At 53.2% G+C, this 13,875-nt stretch overlaps 1 protein-coding gene, 1 long non-coding RNA gene and 1 pseudogene across 2 annotated transcripts; 2 read left to right on the top strand and 1 right to left on the bottom strand.

Annotated features, from left to right (window-relative positions):
- LOC103527165 overlaps positions 1 to 13,875 on the top strand; it is a 172,807-nt pseudogene that overhangs the window by 71,169 nt on the left and 87,763 nt on the right.
- Positions 1,990 to 2,566, top strand: LOC115600298. The gene is made up of 3 exons (XR_003988889.1): positions 1,990 to 2,095; positions 2,260 to 2,317; positions 2,498 to 2,566. It is a non-coding gene; the product is annotated as an uncharacterized LOC115600298 (long non-coding RNA).
- LOC115600293 (zinc finger protein 239-like) lies at positions 7,730 to 9,859 on the bottom strand (the record flags this gene model as incomplete). The annotated part of the gene is given in 2 exon segments (XM_030468649.1): positions 7,730 to 8,830; positions 9,814 to 9,859. Coding segments are annotated over 2 exon segments (1,068 nt in total), but the record flags the coding sequence as incomplete, so codon positions are not given.

The raw sequence follows: 13,875 nt of genomic DNA, 5'->3' as shown, positions 1-13,875 counted from the left end.
CTTGAACCACCGCTGCGGTTGCTAGACCATGGCACTGAGTGCCACATCCAGGCTCTTTTTAAATATCTCCAGGGACGCAGAATCCACTACTTCCCTGGGCAGCCCATTCCAATGCTTGATCAATCTCTCAGTAAAGAAATTCTTTCTAATATCTAACCTAAACTTCCCCTGGCACAACTTAAGACCATGCCCTCTTGTCTTGTTGAAAGTCGTCTGGCAAAAGAGTCCAACCCCCACCTGGCTACAACCTCCTTTCAGGGAGTTGTAGAGACCGATGAGGTCTCCCCTGAGTCACCCCTTCTTTAGGCTTAACACCCCCAGCTCCCTCAGCCTCTCCTCATAGGATCTGTGCTCGAGTCCCTTCACCAGCCTGCTTGACCTCCTTTGGACCTGCTCCAAGACCTCAATATCCTTCCTAAACTGAGGGGCCCAGAACTGGGCACAGGACTCGAGGTGTGGCCTCGCCATCGCTGAGTACAGGGGCAGAATCACTTCCTTGGACCTGCTGGCAACGCTGTTCCAGATCCAGTCCAGGATGCCATTGGCCTTCTTGGCCACATGGGCACACTGCTGGCTCATGTTCAGCTTCCTGGCAATCCAGACTCCCAGGTCCCTTTCTGCCTGGCTGTTCTCAGCTACTCTGTCCCCAGCCTGGAGCTCCCCATGGCGTTGTTGTGGCCAAAGTGCAGGACCCGGCACTTGGCTGTGTTGAACCTCATCCCGTTGGAATCAGCCCAACTCTCCAGTCTGTCCAGGTCCCTCTGCAGAGCCCTCCTGCCTTCCAGCTGATCCACACTCCCCCCCAGCTTAGTGTCGTCTGTGAATTTGCTGATGATGGACTCAATCCCCTCATCTAAATCATCAATGAAGATATTGAACAGAACTGGGCCCAATACTGATCCCTGGGGGACACCACTAGTGACCGGCCGCCAACTGGATGCAGCCCCGTTCAGCACCACTCTCTGGGCCCGGCCCTCCAGCCAGTTCCTAACCCAGCACAGGGTGCTCCTCTCCAAGCTGTGGGCTGACAGCTTTTTCAGGAGGATGCTGTGGGAGACGGTGTCAAAGGCTTTGCTGAAGTCCAGGTAGAACACATCCACAGCCTTCCCCTCATCCACCAGTCAGTCACCTGATCATAAAAGGAGATCAGGTTGGTCAGGCATGACCTGCCCTTTCTAAACCCCTGCTGGCTGGGTCTAATCCCATGGAGTGCATGGAAGCCCCCGGACTCAGCCAGCAGCAAGTGGGGGCAAGAGGGAGGAGATTCCTGACAGTGCTGGAGAACAAAGCAGCTGATTTAGACCAAGAGGGGGAAGAGGACAGTGACGGAGATGACATCATCTGGCCCTCTTCCCAGGAGTTCTTTCAGGACCTCAACTTTGTCCCCCAGGAGGAATCCAGCACATCCAGCAGCATGGGCACAGAGTCTGAAGGACAGGAAGATAATTACCAGCAGAGCACATTTCCTGAATCACTGGAGCTCATGGACATGGAGCCAGCAGGTTCTGCCCGGGCTAGAGCTCTTGAGAAAGAGGGGCACCACTTGCCTCTGGCTCCTGTGGCACAACAGAAGGGAAAAGCACCAGCTTCTCTTGCCTTTAGTGAGCTAGACACAGCAGTGGAGGCAGAGAGCCTGGCACCTGCCCCCTCCAGCCCCATAGAAGATGATCTGGCTCTGGTTGACACCGACCACTTCTTTGTTGGCAATGCTGTGGCCAAGGCTGTGCTTGTGACACAGGGACCAGACCAGCAGGACACCACAGCAGAAGCTGAGAGCCTGGGTCCTGTCCCCTCCAAAACCACAGATGAGGATCTGGCTCTGGTGGACACACACCTGTTCATTGTCAGGGAGTCTGTGGCCAAGGCTGTGCTTGAGACATAGGGATCAGGCCAGCAGTCCACAGAACAGCAAGACCTCCTAGAAGGCATGGGCCATCAGGCAGAGCCCAGCACAGCCTTTGGCTCTTTTGTAGCACAAGAGGCTGAAGGGACTTCATCACCTCTGGCAGACACTGGCACCCCCCACCATGCACCATCTGCCCAAGATGAAGGAGAAGCATCGGCTTCTCCCTTGTGTTGGGACCCTCAGCACCAGGTGAGCCAGGCACCCGTGGCCAGCCCCGGGCATCCCGAGGTGCCAGAACCTGGCCCAGTGCCCGGGTGTGCGGGGCAGGGAGATGCCTGGGGCTCTGCGTGTCCTCCTGCTGCCATCCCCTCCATCCCTCTGCTCTTGCTCTCCCTGTGCATGTGGCCTCTGAGACCAGAGGTGACACACCGCCCTCCTCCAGTCCCAGGGACATGCCCAAGGCTGACCCAGGTACGTCCCCGAGGCGAGGGCAGGCCTGGCCCAGCAGCCATCCTGGTGAGCAGCACTGGGCACACGGGGACTGGCGGTGCCCCGGCCACCTCTCCCTGGGGAAAGGCCACGCTGGCAGGGGCAGCCAGGAGCCCACCCATAACCCACCCAGCCCCTCACCTACAGCTCTCTTTCCTGCAGGCACGGCCACACCCCCACAGGCCACAGCGCGATGGAAACGGTTCTCCCTCTTCAGAAGGGTGTCCAGGGGCGTGCGCAGGGTTTTCCAGTTCTTCCGTAGAGCACGTCGGAGAAAGGAACCCAGCTCCCCTGCCAGCACCAGGAGGGTTCCTGGAGGTGGCCACCAGCCCTGAGCACGCCCCACCATGCTGCCAGCTGCCTTTTACCTGCCTGTGGTTTTATTGAGCCTAATAAAAGCTGACAGCTCCCCACAGTGCTTGTCTCTGTCTGGTGCCTCCGGGAGAAGTGCAGAGCAAGGGGAACCGCTTCCAGGCAGCTGCAGCAGGAGCTGGGCTGGCAGGAATAAGATTTTATCCCCTTGTACCCCAAAGCACAGCGGAGCCAGCAAAGGCAGGGTGGGGGTACCCTGGTGAGGCCAGGGATGCCTCCCCTGCTGGGGGACGCTTTCCCTGGAGACAGAGCAGCAACAGGGGCTGCTGGTTCCACGGTGTCCCATATTCTCAGGCACTGACAAAGTCACTCCTGCACAGACAAAGAGGCACTTGGTGAGACAGTGGCAGTGCCCTCACTTGGGGGTTCCCACTGTGCAGCCCATGCCCAGCAGCTGAGCCAGCAGCTTCACCTCAGCCTGGCTGAGGGTGGCCCAGGGGAAGCAGAGTGGCCCTGGTGCCATAACCAGGCTGGTCAAGGAGGACATCAGGCCACCACACCTGCAGCACCACAGCTTGTCTCTGCCTTCCTTAGCACCACGCAAACCCCCTTGACTGCTGCTCACCCTCCCTTCTTCAGGCTAAAGCCAGGACTTCTGTCTGGCTTTTTTTTTCCCCTCAGTCACTGCCCAAGACCCTGAATCAAGGAACAATGGGCTCTGCAGCACCATGCTCCTGTTGTACTTACACAAGCCCACACAACCCTCACTGCCCAGGTGCTTTGCTCAGGGTGTTAAGTATCAACAGCAGACTTAGAAGGGCCTTAATATCTCCATCCTCTGCTAGGGCAGCCAGAGGGGTGGCACTCTGCAGCGGGGGCCTCCTGGTAGGACAGGTGAATTTATGATTTGTTCTGCTCAATGAGCTGCAGCCCAGGGTGAAGAAGGAACATCTGAAGGATGAAATGGCCAAAAATGTCTGGTTTATGCACACACAGGGCAGGGAACCCTGGACATGCAGCCTGGGCCACCAGAGTCCCCAGGAACTTGCTTTGTCATTCCACTGAAGTAGCTTGTGCCCTGAGTCTTCCAGACCTTCCAAAAGGTGCTGAGGAGCTTTCCTGAAGCCTTCCTTCTAGTGCAGACTTAAAGGAGGATCTCCTCTGCTCTTTCTGTACAGCTGCAGCTTTGCTGATGACATCAAGCATCCAACAGCTGCTGCTCTCGTCTGCTATCATCCCACCCAGCAAGCACTGGAGAAGTTGGGTATCATCAGGACTCTGAGATCACAAACAAAATCAATCACATGCTGCTAACGGGTACTCTCCTGACCAGATCAAGACACCCTGGGACCTGCAGACCAGAAGGACTTTCTTGGCATAGAAGTTTGCTGTGTCTTTTGGATAAGGCAGCAGCAGAAGAGGAGGCTGAGTGTACCCCACTGCATGAGAATGAACAGTCCCATAAGGCAGCTGAAAGCAAGCAGCACCCCAAAGCCCAGCTGGTCCTTGCTATGGGCTGCAGGCATGACTTGCAAAAAGAGGGAAATACCGATCCTCTTGCCACAAAAATAAAACCCCAGATCCAATGCTAGTGCTGTGGAATCTCAAGCCCCCACTTAAGGAACAGCAGCAATACACAGTCCTTCCAAGACATGCAGGTAGGACTGTGTCCCTCACACAGGCAGACGGATTGCTTGCCACAGTGGCCTTGTTCCACTCTGCAAGAGCAACTGGGCACATCTGTACGAGGTGGAGGATCACTGAGAGAGACCTTGGCTTCCAGGGGAAGGCTGGCAGTCAGGGAGGGAAGCAGCAAAGACAATCATGGTCTTGCTGACTGGAGCCCCCCAAGGACATGAGCTATCATGGGTGAGAGCACCACAAGACCCAGAGCTTAATGTTAAAAAACTTCCCTGCTTCATTATTAAATACATCAATCAGACACATTACCAGTAGAAATAGGTATGCTACAGATTTCCACTGTTTAAATGTGCACAAAACAGTTTGGTATCTAAGACTGTCAGCACCTGCACAATTACACACTCTGCTCATACTCCTCCTTCTGTGTGTAAAGGGGATTTAACCAGACACATTAAAAGGGAAAAGAGCTTTCTGCTTCTTTTCCCCTTTCTGTAAGAAGCATCCTTCTGGATAAAGAGAACTGGAAACAAAGCAACTTTGTTATCTTGTGTTTCTGCTCTCAGAAGATCAGATGTGATTGTTTGGAATTAACAAACATGCAAGGAACACTTAGATTCCTCACAATCACTGTTCCCACAGCAGTGAATAAAAGCTCCATCAGTCAGTAGGGCTTTGCAAATAGGACACAAACACTCATCAGGAATGGGATCATCAGAGGAGGAGGAGGATGAGGAGGATGGCTCTTTGGATAAAGAGAAAGGCTTTTCCTTCTTTCCTCTGGCATATGCTTCCCTGGAAGCAGGATGGGGAAGGAAAAAGACAAAAGTTCAAGACGGGCACAAGGAAAAATTTTCCAAGCTTTGGATTGTATCAAAGGAAGTAAGAGATGGAATTTCTGGGTGAAATTTTATACTGGAAAGCCCAGTATCTCTCAGCCCAGGAGACCATATTTCTTCTTTGAACTTAGGACACATTGCTGGCTCACGATCAACTTGGTGCCCACCAGGACCCCTCCCAGCCTGTGCTGAAGGTACAGAGAGGATCCAAGGCTGTGTCATTAGATACAGAGTATTTAAACTGGCAGACTGCAGGGCATGAAGAAGCAAGAGTGGAGGGGCTGGGACAACTGAAAAGCTCTTAGACAACGTTTTCTGTCAGAAATGATAGAAATGAGGGACAGGCATCAGTGACAGTGTTGACGTTCAGCAAAAAAAGCAAAACAATTCCCAAATGGGCCACTGAGACATTTCACTTCACTGCTTGATAGGAGCTGGAAATACATCAAGAGTAAATTCACTGAAGAGATGTTTTTGGTGGTGGTGATTTTCAGAGCTGAATCAGCTACTAGCTGCCTTTTCCTCGTGAAAATAGGGAGAGAAGAGGGAAAAAATATGAATGGGTGCCTGAGGGCTCCCTGTGGCAGGGCTGACTCAAGAGGGAGCTCCACGGCTCTTCCCAGCACCCGATGGATGTGGATTCTGAGGAGCAGGTGGCAGCTGCTGGGAAAGGAGCAGAGGGGAACAGCAGCCCAGCAAGGAGCAGGAGGAAAGGGGGATGGGCTGCTGGGCTGCCTGACTTTCTATAGGATGTGGGCAGGAGAGGGGAGGGAATAGTGACCCCTCTCAGATCCCTCAGGCTCACAGACCCTCCTTCTTTACTTCTCCAACTAGGACAGGTACCTTTGTTCCAATCAGTGGGAACCTCACCAGACCACCATCACCTCTCCAATAGGATGGACAGAGGCTCAGCAACTGCGTCTGCCAGCTCCTCAGGACCCGTGCGTGGACCCCGTGAGGTCCCATAAACTTGTGCCCCTGCAGGTTCTTTAGATGATCACAAACCTCTTCTTCTCCCCCAGTGGGGGCTCCTTGGTTGTCCCAGGCCCTGCTTTCCCCTGCTGTGGCCTCTGCAATGAGGCAATGAGCACTTCCCAGAGGAGACTGAGGCAAACAAGTCCTGGAGAACCTCAGCATTCTCAATATCCTGTGGAGCTAGGTCTGACATTTCCTTCAGGAGAGGGCCTCCATTTGCCTGGCTTCTCCTTTTATTCCCACCTAGGTACCTCTCAAAGCTTTTCTTCCTGCTCTTTCCATCCCTTTGGCCACAACAACCCCATGGGGAGCTCCAGGCTGGGCACAGAGTGGCTGGAGAGCAGCCAGACAGAGAGGGATCTGGGAGTTGGGATTGCCAGGAAGCTGAACATGAGCCAGCAGTGTGCCCAGGTGGCCAAGAAGGCCAATGGCATCCTGGCCTGGATCAGGAACAGCGTGGCCAGCAGGTCCAGGGAAGGGATTCTGACCCTGTGCTCAGCTCTGGTGAGGCCACAGCTTGAGTCCTGTGTCCAGTTCTGGGCCCCTCAGCTCAGGAAAGAGGATTTAAGTCCTGGAGCAGGACCAAAGGAGGCAACTGGGCTGGTGAAGGGATCCAGCACATATCCTATGATGAGAGGCTGAGGGAGCTGGGGGTGTTCAGTCTGGAGAAGAGGAGGCTCAGGGGAGACCTCATCACTCTCTCCAACTCCCTGAAAGGAGGTTGGAGCCAGGGGGGGGTTGGTCTCTTTTCCCTGGAAACTCTCAGCAAGACAAGAGGGCACAGTCTCAAGTTGTGCCAGGGGAGGTTTAGGTTCGAGATTAGAAAGAATTTCTTTAGGGAGAGGGTGATCAGACATTGGAATGGGCTGCCCAGGGAAGTAGTGGATTCTCCGTGTCTGGAGATATCTAAAAAGAGACTGGATGTGGCACTGAGTGCCATGAGCTGGGAACCATGGGGGGAGGGGATCAAGGCTTGGACTTGATGATCTCTGAGGTCCCTTCCAACCCAGCCAATTCTATGATTCTGAGATTCTATGAACAGCTGGAGTCATGGCCATCAGGACAGCTCAGTCTCTCTCTTCTCCATCAGCTCTATCTCCTACCTCTCCAGTCACTGTGCTGGAAGCTGCTTTACCCCCACCCCAGGGTGGGACAAAGAGAGGGGGCTTTGGGGAGGGGGCCCCAACCTCAGAGAACCCAAAGCATTCTTCAACCCTTTGCACCCCACCAGCCACGAGGGATTGCTCCTTTCTACATTTGTAACATTTTATTGAGTATCTTATTAACAAAAAGCACCAAGTGGTATCGAACCTCAGGCTAGTGTGCCCCCACCCAGATATGCAAGACAAATTTATGGCTCTAAATAAAAAAGATCCTAGTGGAAAAGAATTCTTTTCACCTCAAAATCACACAGCTCACGTTTTCTTTCCAAGTCCCACTGCAAAGTCCCACTAAAATGTTCCACATGGCTGTTCCCTACCAAAAAACAGAAACAGACATGGTCCCATCCTGCCCCATCCCTTGAGGAGCGTCTCATAGTGATAACCACTTCCTCCTTTTGCCTTATCTGGGAAAAAAAAAGATGTCCAAGCCTGGAAACTCTCAAGCTTGACCATGCCCCTTCATTTCTGGTGATGGCTGAGGTGGGTCTGGTGGTGAGAGATGAGATCGCAGCTCTGGTAAAAACTCTTCTCACACTGGGAGCAGCTTTAGGGTCTTTCACCCCTATGGAGTCGCTGATGTCTCAACAAGTGGGAGCTTTCCCTGAAGCCCTTCCCACACTGGGGACACGTGTAGGGCTTTTCCCCAGTGTGGACATGTTGGTGACGAATCCAGGAGGTGCTGTTGTTGAAGGCTTTCCCACAGTGAGTGCAGGGATACAACTTCTCTCCTGTATGGATGCGGTGATGCTGTGACAATGCAGAACTGTGGGTAAACTCCTTCCCACACTCCAAACATTTATAGGGTTTCTCTCCTGTATGGATGCGGTGATGCTGTGATAAATTGGAACTCTGGGAAAACTCCTTCCCACACTCCAGACACTTAAAGGGTTTCTCTCCAGTATGGATGCGGCGATGCTGTGATAAATTGGAACTATGGGAAAACCCCTTCCCACACTCAGAACATTTAAAGGGTTTCTCTCCCGTGTGGATGCGGTGATGCTCTGATAAACTGGAACTCTGGGTAAACTTCTTCCCACACTCCAGACACTTATAGGGTTTCTCTCCTCTATGGATGCGATGATGCTCTGATAAACTGGAACTATGGGTAAACTCTTTCCCACACTCCAGACACTTATAGGGCTTCTCTCCTGTGTGGATGCGGTGATGTTCTGATAAATGGGAACTCTGGGTAAACTCCTTCCCACACTCCAGACACTTATAGGGCTTCTCTCCCGTGTGGATGAGGTGATGCTGTGATAAATGGGACCTATGGGAAAACCCCTTCCCACACTCAGAACATTTAAAGGGTTTCTAACCAGTATAGATCCGTTGATGAAGGATAAAATTACTTCTCCTGCTAAAACCTTTCCCGCAGTCAGGGCAGGTGTAGGACATGGTGTCTGTGTGATGGTGTCACCGTTGGACCAGATCCGAGCTGTCTCTAAACCATCTCCTGCAGTCAGGACATCTCTGGGGTCTCTCACCCCGATGGATTTTCTGATGATGGAGCTTGGCCAAGACGATCCTAAACCTTTTCCCACATTCCTGGATGATGTCAAATGCTTCTCCTGGATGAATTCAATGATTTCTCAGTAATGTGCTTTGACCAAAAGCTGTCTGATCTTTGGGGTACCCAGAGAGGTTTATGCCCAGATGGAGTCACCCTGTGCCTGTGAAAGAAGCCATAGTGCAGTGACAAAGTAGGGGTGGGCTTTTTGTGGGGTGAAGGCAGCCAAAACCTACATCAGTCCTCCTGTGGGTGAAACTGGAGTGTGAGGTGGAATGAGGAGGTTTCCCATAGAGGTGGACACCCACTGCTCATCCTTTACTTCATCTTTAGGTATTATACTGGCACCTAAAACTCAAAGGGGAACTGGCTGGGGTGCAGGGTACTGGGGTTGTGAGCCAGTCCTGCTGTGATTTGGGATCACTCATTTCAACTTACACTCCATGAGATATTTTAGTTCTCCCCTATTTCTGGCAACAACCCTTGGGGTGATTTAGGGATCCTTTCGTGCCACCAAACATCTCTGGTATGATTTATGTTCTCCACTGTGGCATCAAATCCCCACCATGACCTGGGGTTCTCCCATCACACCCACATGCAGGATGAGCTGTCATCCACTGGGATGAGTTTGGGTCCCCAGAGATGTTCTGGGAGTCCCCGACAGTGGCTTCTGAGGCCCGGGATTATTAAGCCCCTTAAAGTATTCTGGACTTGCAATCGTTACCCCTGGCTCCAGGGGGATTTCAGGGTGCCCAGTTGCAGCCCCCAAACTGTTGGGATGACTTGGGGATCCCCTATCACAGCCCTGCAAACCAGAAGGAGTTGGGAATGCCCGGGTGAGGTGGGGGAGAACCAATCACAGCTCCTCCACGCTCCTTAAGAAGTTGCGGGGTCACCAATCCCACCACCCTCACCCCGGGGATAACTTTAGTTCCCCCCTCTCACCCATCCCCCTCCCTCCTCCATCTTGTGCTGCTCTCCCCCAGTTTGGGCAGTACTGGGATAACCACTCCCCTCCCATCACCTCCCATCACCTCCCGGTACCTGCAGGGGGGGCACAGCCCAGGCCGGTGGGCAGGGGGGGGCGATGCTCTGGCGGTCACCAGTTGGGGGGTCCCGGCTGCGGGGCGGGGGTGTGGGTGCAGCCCCGGGGCGGCAGAGAGAAACCTCCCGGGAGCTGCAGCGCGATCGCGGGAAGCGGCGGGGGGAGGAAGAAAAGGTGGGGAGGGGCCTCGGGGGGGAGGGACCCGACGTGGGGGTGAGGTTGGGAGCTGGCAGGGGAGGGGACACCAGGGTTGTGTCCTGGGGGGGTTGGGGACATCAGGCTTGTGGCTGTTAATTCACTGCTTTCAGCTGTAAACTCAGGGGGACAGTGACCAACCCAGGTCAGGGTTTCTGCCCTGAAGGTTCTTCCTATTTCATTTCCATTTCACACTCAGCTTCATGGAACAGAATTCACTCTGAAATAAGTTTTTTTTCCTCTTCAGAGCACCTCGAATTTTGGGAAGCTGCAGACTCCAACTAAACAAGTGCAGGGGAGATCAGAAGTGTTGTGTTGGGTTCTCCACAGCTCTGGAATGAGGGATCCATGTGACCATGATCTTAAGTCCAGGGCAGCTGCTCTGACCTGGCCAACCCCAGTGTTCCACAGTATGACCACCAGTACCCTGCCTGTAGAGCAGGAAGTTGGACTGGATGACCTTTAGAGGGCCCTTCCAACCCAAATCATCCTCTGATTGAAGTTTGGGGGGATGGCTTGGTTTCTTCCATGGCTGCCTTCCCATCCTACCAGTGGGTCCCATCCTACCAGACAATCTTCCCATGCCTGGGACCTCCTCCTCCTCCACTTGCTGTGGCCATCACCTTTCCACTGGAGGCATTGTAATCATCATTAATTGTAACTCATTATTATTATTACGCTATTAAAGCACTTTTAATTTCAACCCTCGGGGATTCATTCCTTCTCCCCTTTCCCCTCCAAGGGAGTTTCCAGTGATTAAAAACCTTCTAAACTGCAAGGCTTCTCCAAAGGGGTGTGAGCTTTGGGAATGATCCCCTTGGCAACCCTTCATCACTTTTATCACACATTTTATCACAGAATCATCACATGAGGAGGGATGAGGACGAAATGTTGGCAAGAGCTTGGAGTGACCAGTCAAGGGGAGAATGGTTTCCGATTTGAAGAGGGGTGATTGACTTGAGACAGGAGTAAGAAATTCTATTTTGTGAGGGAGATGAGACACTGGCCCAGGTTTCTCAGAGAATCTCTGGTAGCCCCATCCCTGGAAGTGTTCAAGGCCAGGTTGGATTGGGCTTAGAGCATCCTGGTCAGGTGGGAGATGTCCCTGTCCATGCAGGGGGTTGGAGCTAGATGATCTTTCAGGCCCCCTCTAACCCAAACCATTCTGTGATTCATGATTCTACAATCACAAAAGTGAAGGTTATGGGCTGTGTAAAATTCTCCCAGGAGTCTCAAAGGGGGGATTTGTCCTTGAAAGAAAAGGATTAACAGCCACAAAAGTTATTCCAGGCTTAAAAACATCAAGGGCTGGTTTAATGTTGGTGGGGAGGAGGGAATGGGAGGACACCCTTCCTGACCTGAGCACAAAACAAAGACCTCAGGAGCCTGGAGATAAGAAGCTGTTGAATCAGTGCTGCCAGGTGTAAATCAGGAGGACAGTGACCAAGGCTGCCTTTCCTGCCCTGAAGGTTCTTCTGTGTCTTTGGTCTGCACAGCAAACCCTAAAGTCTTCTCCAAAGGCTTCAGGCTTTGGGAAATGTTTCCTGGCACCTTTTCTGGAAAAAACTTCATAAACCAAATATCTGCACTCTGGGTGGGGATTGGTTTTTGAATCAGGAGACAACTGACAGAAGCCTGACTGCAGGCTGCTGGAGGCATCCTGTCTCATGTCCCATGGTGTCACAGAGCTTTCAGGAGAGCTCATGAAGCATCCCTCCTGACAGGCAAGGAGCAGTAACGCTCCTCTGAAGAGCTGTGCCAGCTCCTGGAGTCTACAGCCCGGCAGAAACACCCGTGCCCCAGGCTCCCCAGGCTCCCTGGCAGCAGGACTGAGCGGCCACCAGAAACACTGCCTGAACAAAACCAGGGGGATTTGGGGAGAAAAACCTCAGAATCAGCTCCTCAGACACCCAGAGCTTTTGCCAGCTGTGCTACTCGAGCATTTCAAGCACACCCAATCCAAACCCAGCTCTCACAGCAGCCACAGTGCCTCTGCCATCCACATCTTCAAGCAGGGGAAAGGAACCGCTCTGAGAGCTGCAGGGCAGAGGAGAGGGGCAGCTGAGAGCAGTCCCCAAGGGGAGAGCAGTGCTGGAGCAGAGACACCTTCCCCTCTGGGGAAAGGAGAGAGGAGAAGGGAGAGAGACTGAGGGGCTGGAAACTCAACTGCACAGCTGGCATGGAACAGCCCTGCTGGAAAGGAAAAGAAGGAAATTCTCCTTTTATGATCAGGTGACTCGACTGGTGGATGAGGGGAAGGCTGTGGATGTGTTGTACCTGGATTTCAGCAAAGCCTTTGACACCGTCCCCCATAGCATCCTCCTGAAAAAGCTGTCAGCCCGTGGCTTGGAGAGGAGCACTCTGTGCTGGGTTAGGAACTGGCTGGAGGGCCGGGCCCAGAGAGTGGTGCTGAACGGGGCTGCATCCAGTTGGCGGCCGGTCACTAGTGGTGTCCCCCAGGGATCAGTATTGGGCCAAGTTCTGTTCAATATCTTCATTGATGATTTAGATGAGGGGATTGAGTCCATCATCAGCAAATTCGCAGATGACACCAAACTGGGAGGAAGTGTGGACCAACTCGAAGGCAGGAGGGCTCTGCAGAGGGACCTGGACAGACTGGAGAGCTGGGCCGATTCCAACGGGACGAGGTTCAACAAGGACAAGTGCCGGGTCCTGCACTTTGGCCACAACAACCCCATGGTGAGCTCCAGGCTGGGGACAGAGTGTCTGGAGAGCAGCCAGGCAGAGAGGGACCTGGGAGTCTACATCGACAAGAAACTGAACATGAGCCAGCAGTGTGCCCAGGTGGCCAAGAAGGCCAATGGCATCCTGGCCTGTATCAAAAACAGCGTCACCAGCAGGACCAGGGAGGTGATTCTGCCCCTGTACTCAGCACTGGTTAGGCCACAACTCGAGTACTGTGTCCAGTTCTGGGCCCCTCAGTTTAAGAAGGATGTAGAGGTCCTGGAACAGGTCCAAAGGAGGGCAACCAGGCTGGTGAAGGGACTCGAGCACAGGCCCTATGAGGAGAGGCTGAGGGAGCTGGGGCTGTTTAGCCTGGAGAAGAGGAGGCTCAGGAGAGACCTCATTGCTGTCTACAACTACCTAAAAAGAGGCTGTAGCGAGGTGGGAACTGGACTCTTTTCACAGACGACCTTCAACAAGACAAGAGGACACAGTCTTAAGTTGTGCCAGGGGAGGTTTAGGTTAGATATTAGAAAGAATTTCTTCACAGAGAGGGTGATCAGGCTATGGAATGGACTGCCCGGTGAGGTGGTAGATTCTCCGTCCCTGGAGACATTTAAAAAAAGACTGGATGTGGCACTCAGTGCCATGGTCTAGCAACTGCTCCGGTGGGTCAAGGGTTGGACTCGATGATCTCTGAGGTCCCTTCCAACCCGGCTAATTCTATGATTCTATGATTCTATGAAATCTAGAGACAGAGAGACAAAAGCCATCTCACCTTCCTGCCCCTTGCCCCAGCCATGCTCACGTTGCTCAAGTGTGGCTTTTTTCTAAAATTGTATGTATTTCAGTAAAAAACTGACATCACCCTGGTACAGAGTGCTCCTCCATGAGCTGCAGATCCACACCTGCCCCTCCGTGCTCCTCCATGGGCTGCAGGGGACAGCTGCCCTCTCCCCACAGCCTGCAGGGGAACTTCTGTTCTGGCCCTTCCTTCAGTCACTGACTTTGGGGTCTTGTGGAGGGCTGGCAGCAGGCTTCCACCTCCTTCTCCAGGGATAATCTTGGGCATTTTCTGCCACAGACATTCCATGGTCACCCAGGGCAGCTGCTGACTCCTGAGGGAGGTGCTCACCTGGTAAAGGGCACCCCAGGTCTCCACACCTCTTATATACCCCCAG

Source organism: Calypte anna, unplaced genomic scaffold (genome assembly GCF_003957555.1).
Source record: "Calypte anna isolate BGI_N300 unplaced genomic scaffold, bCalAnn1_v1.p scaffold_208_arrow_ctg1, whole genome shotgun sequence".
Taxonomy (NCBI): domain Eukaryota; kingdom Metazoa; phylum Chordata; class Aves; order Apodiformes; family Trochilidae; genus Calypte; species Calypte anna.
Note: the sequence above shows the minus strand (reverse complement) of the source record. Positions and strands in the feature narration are given on the sequence as shown.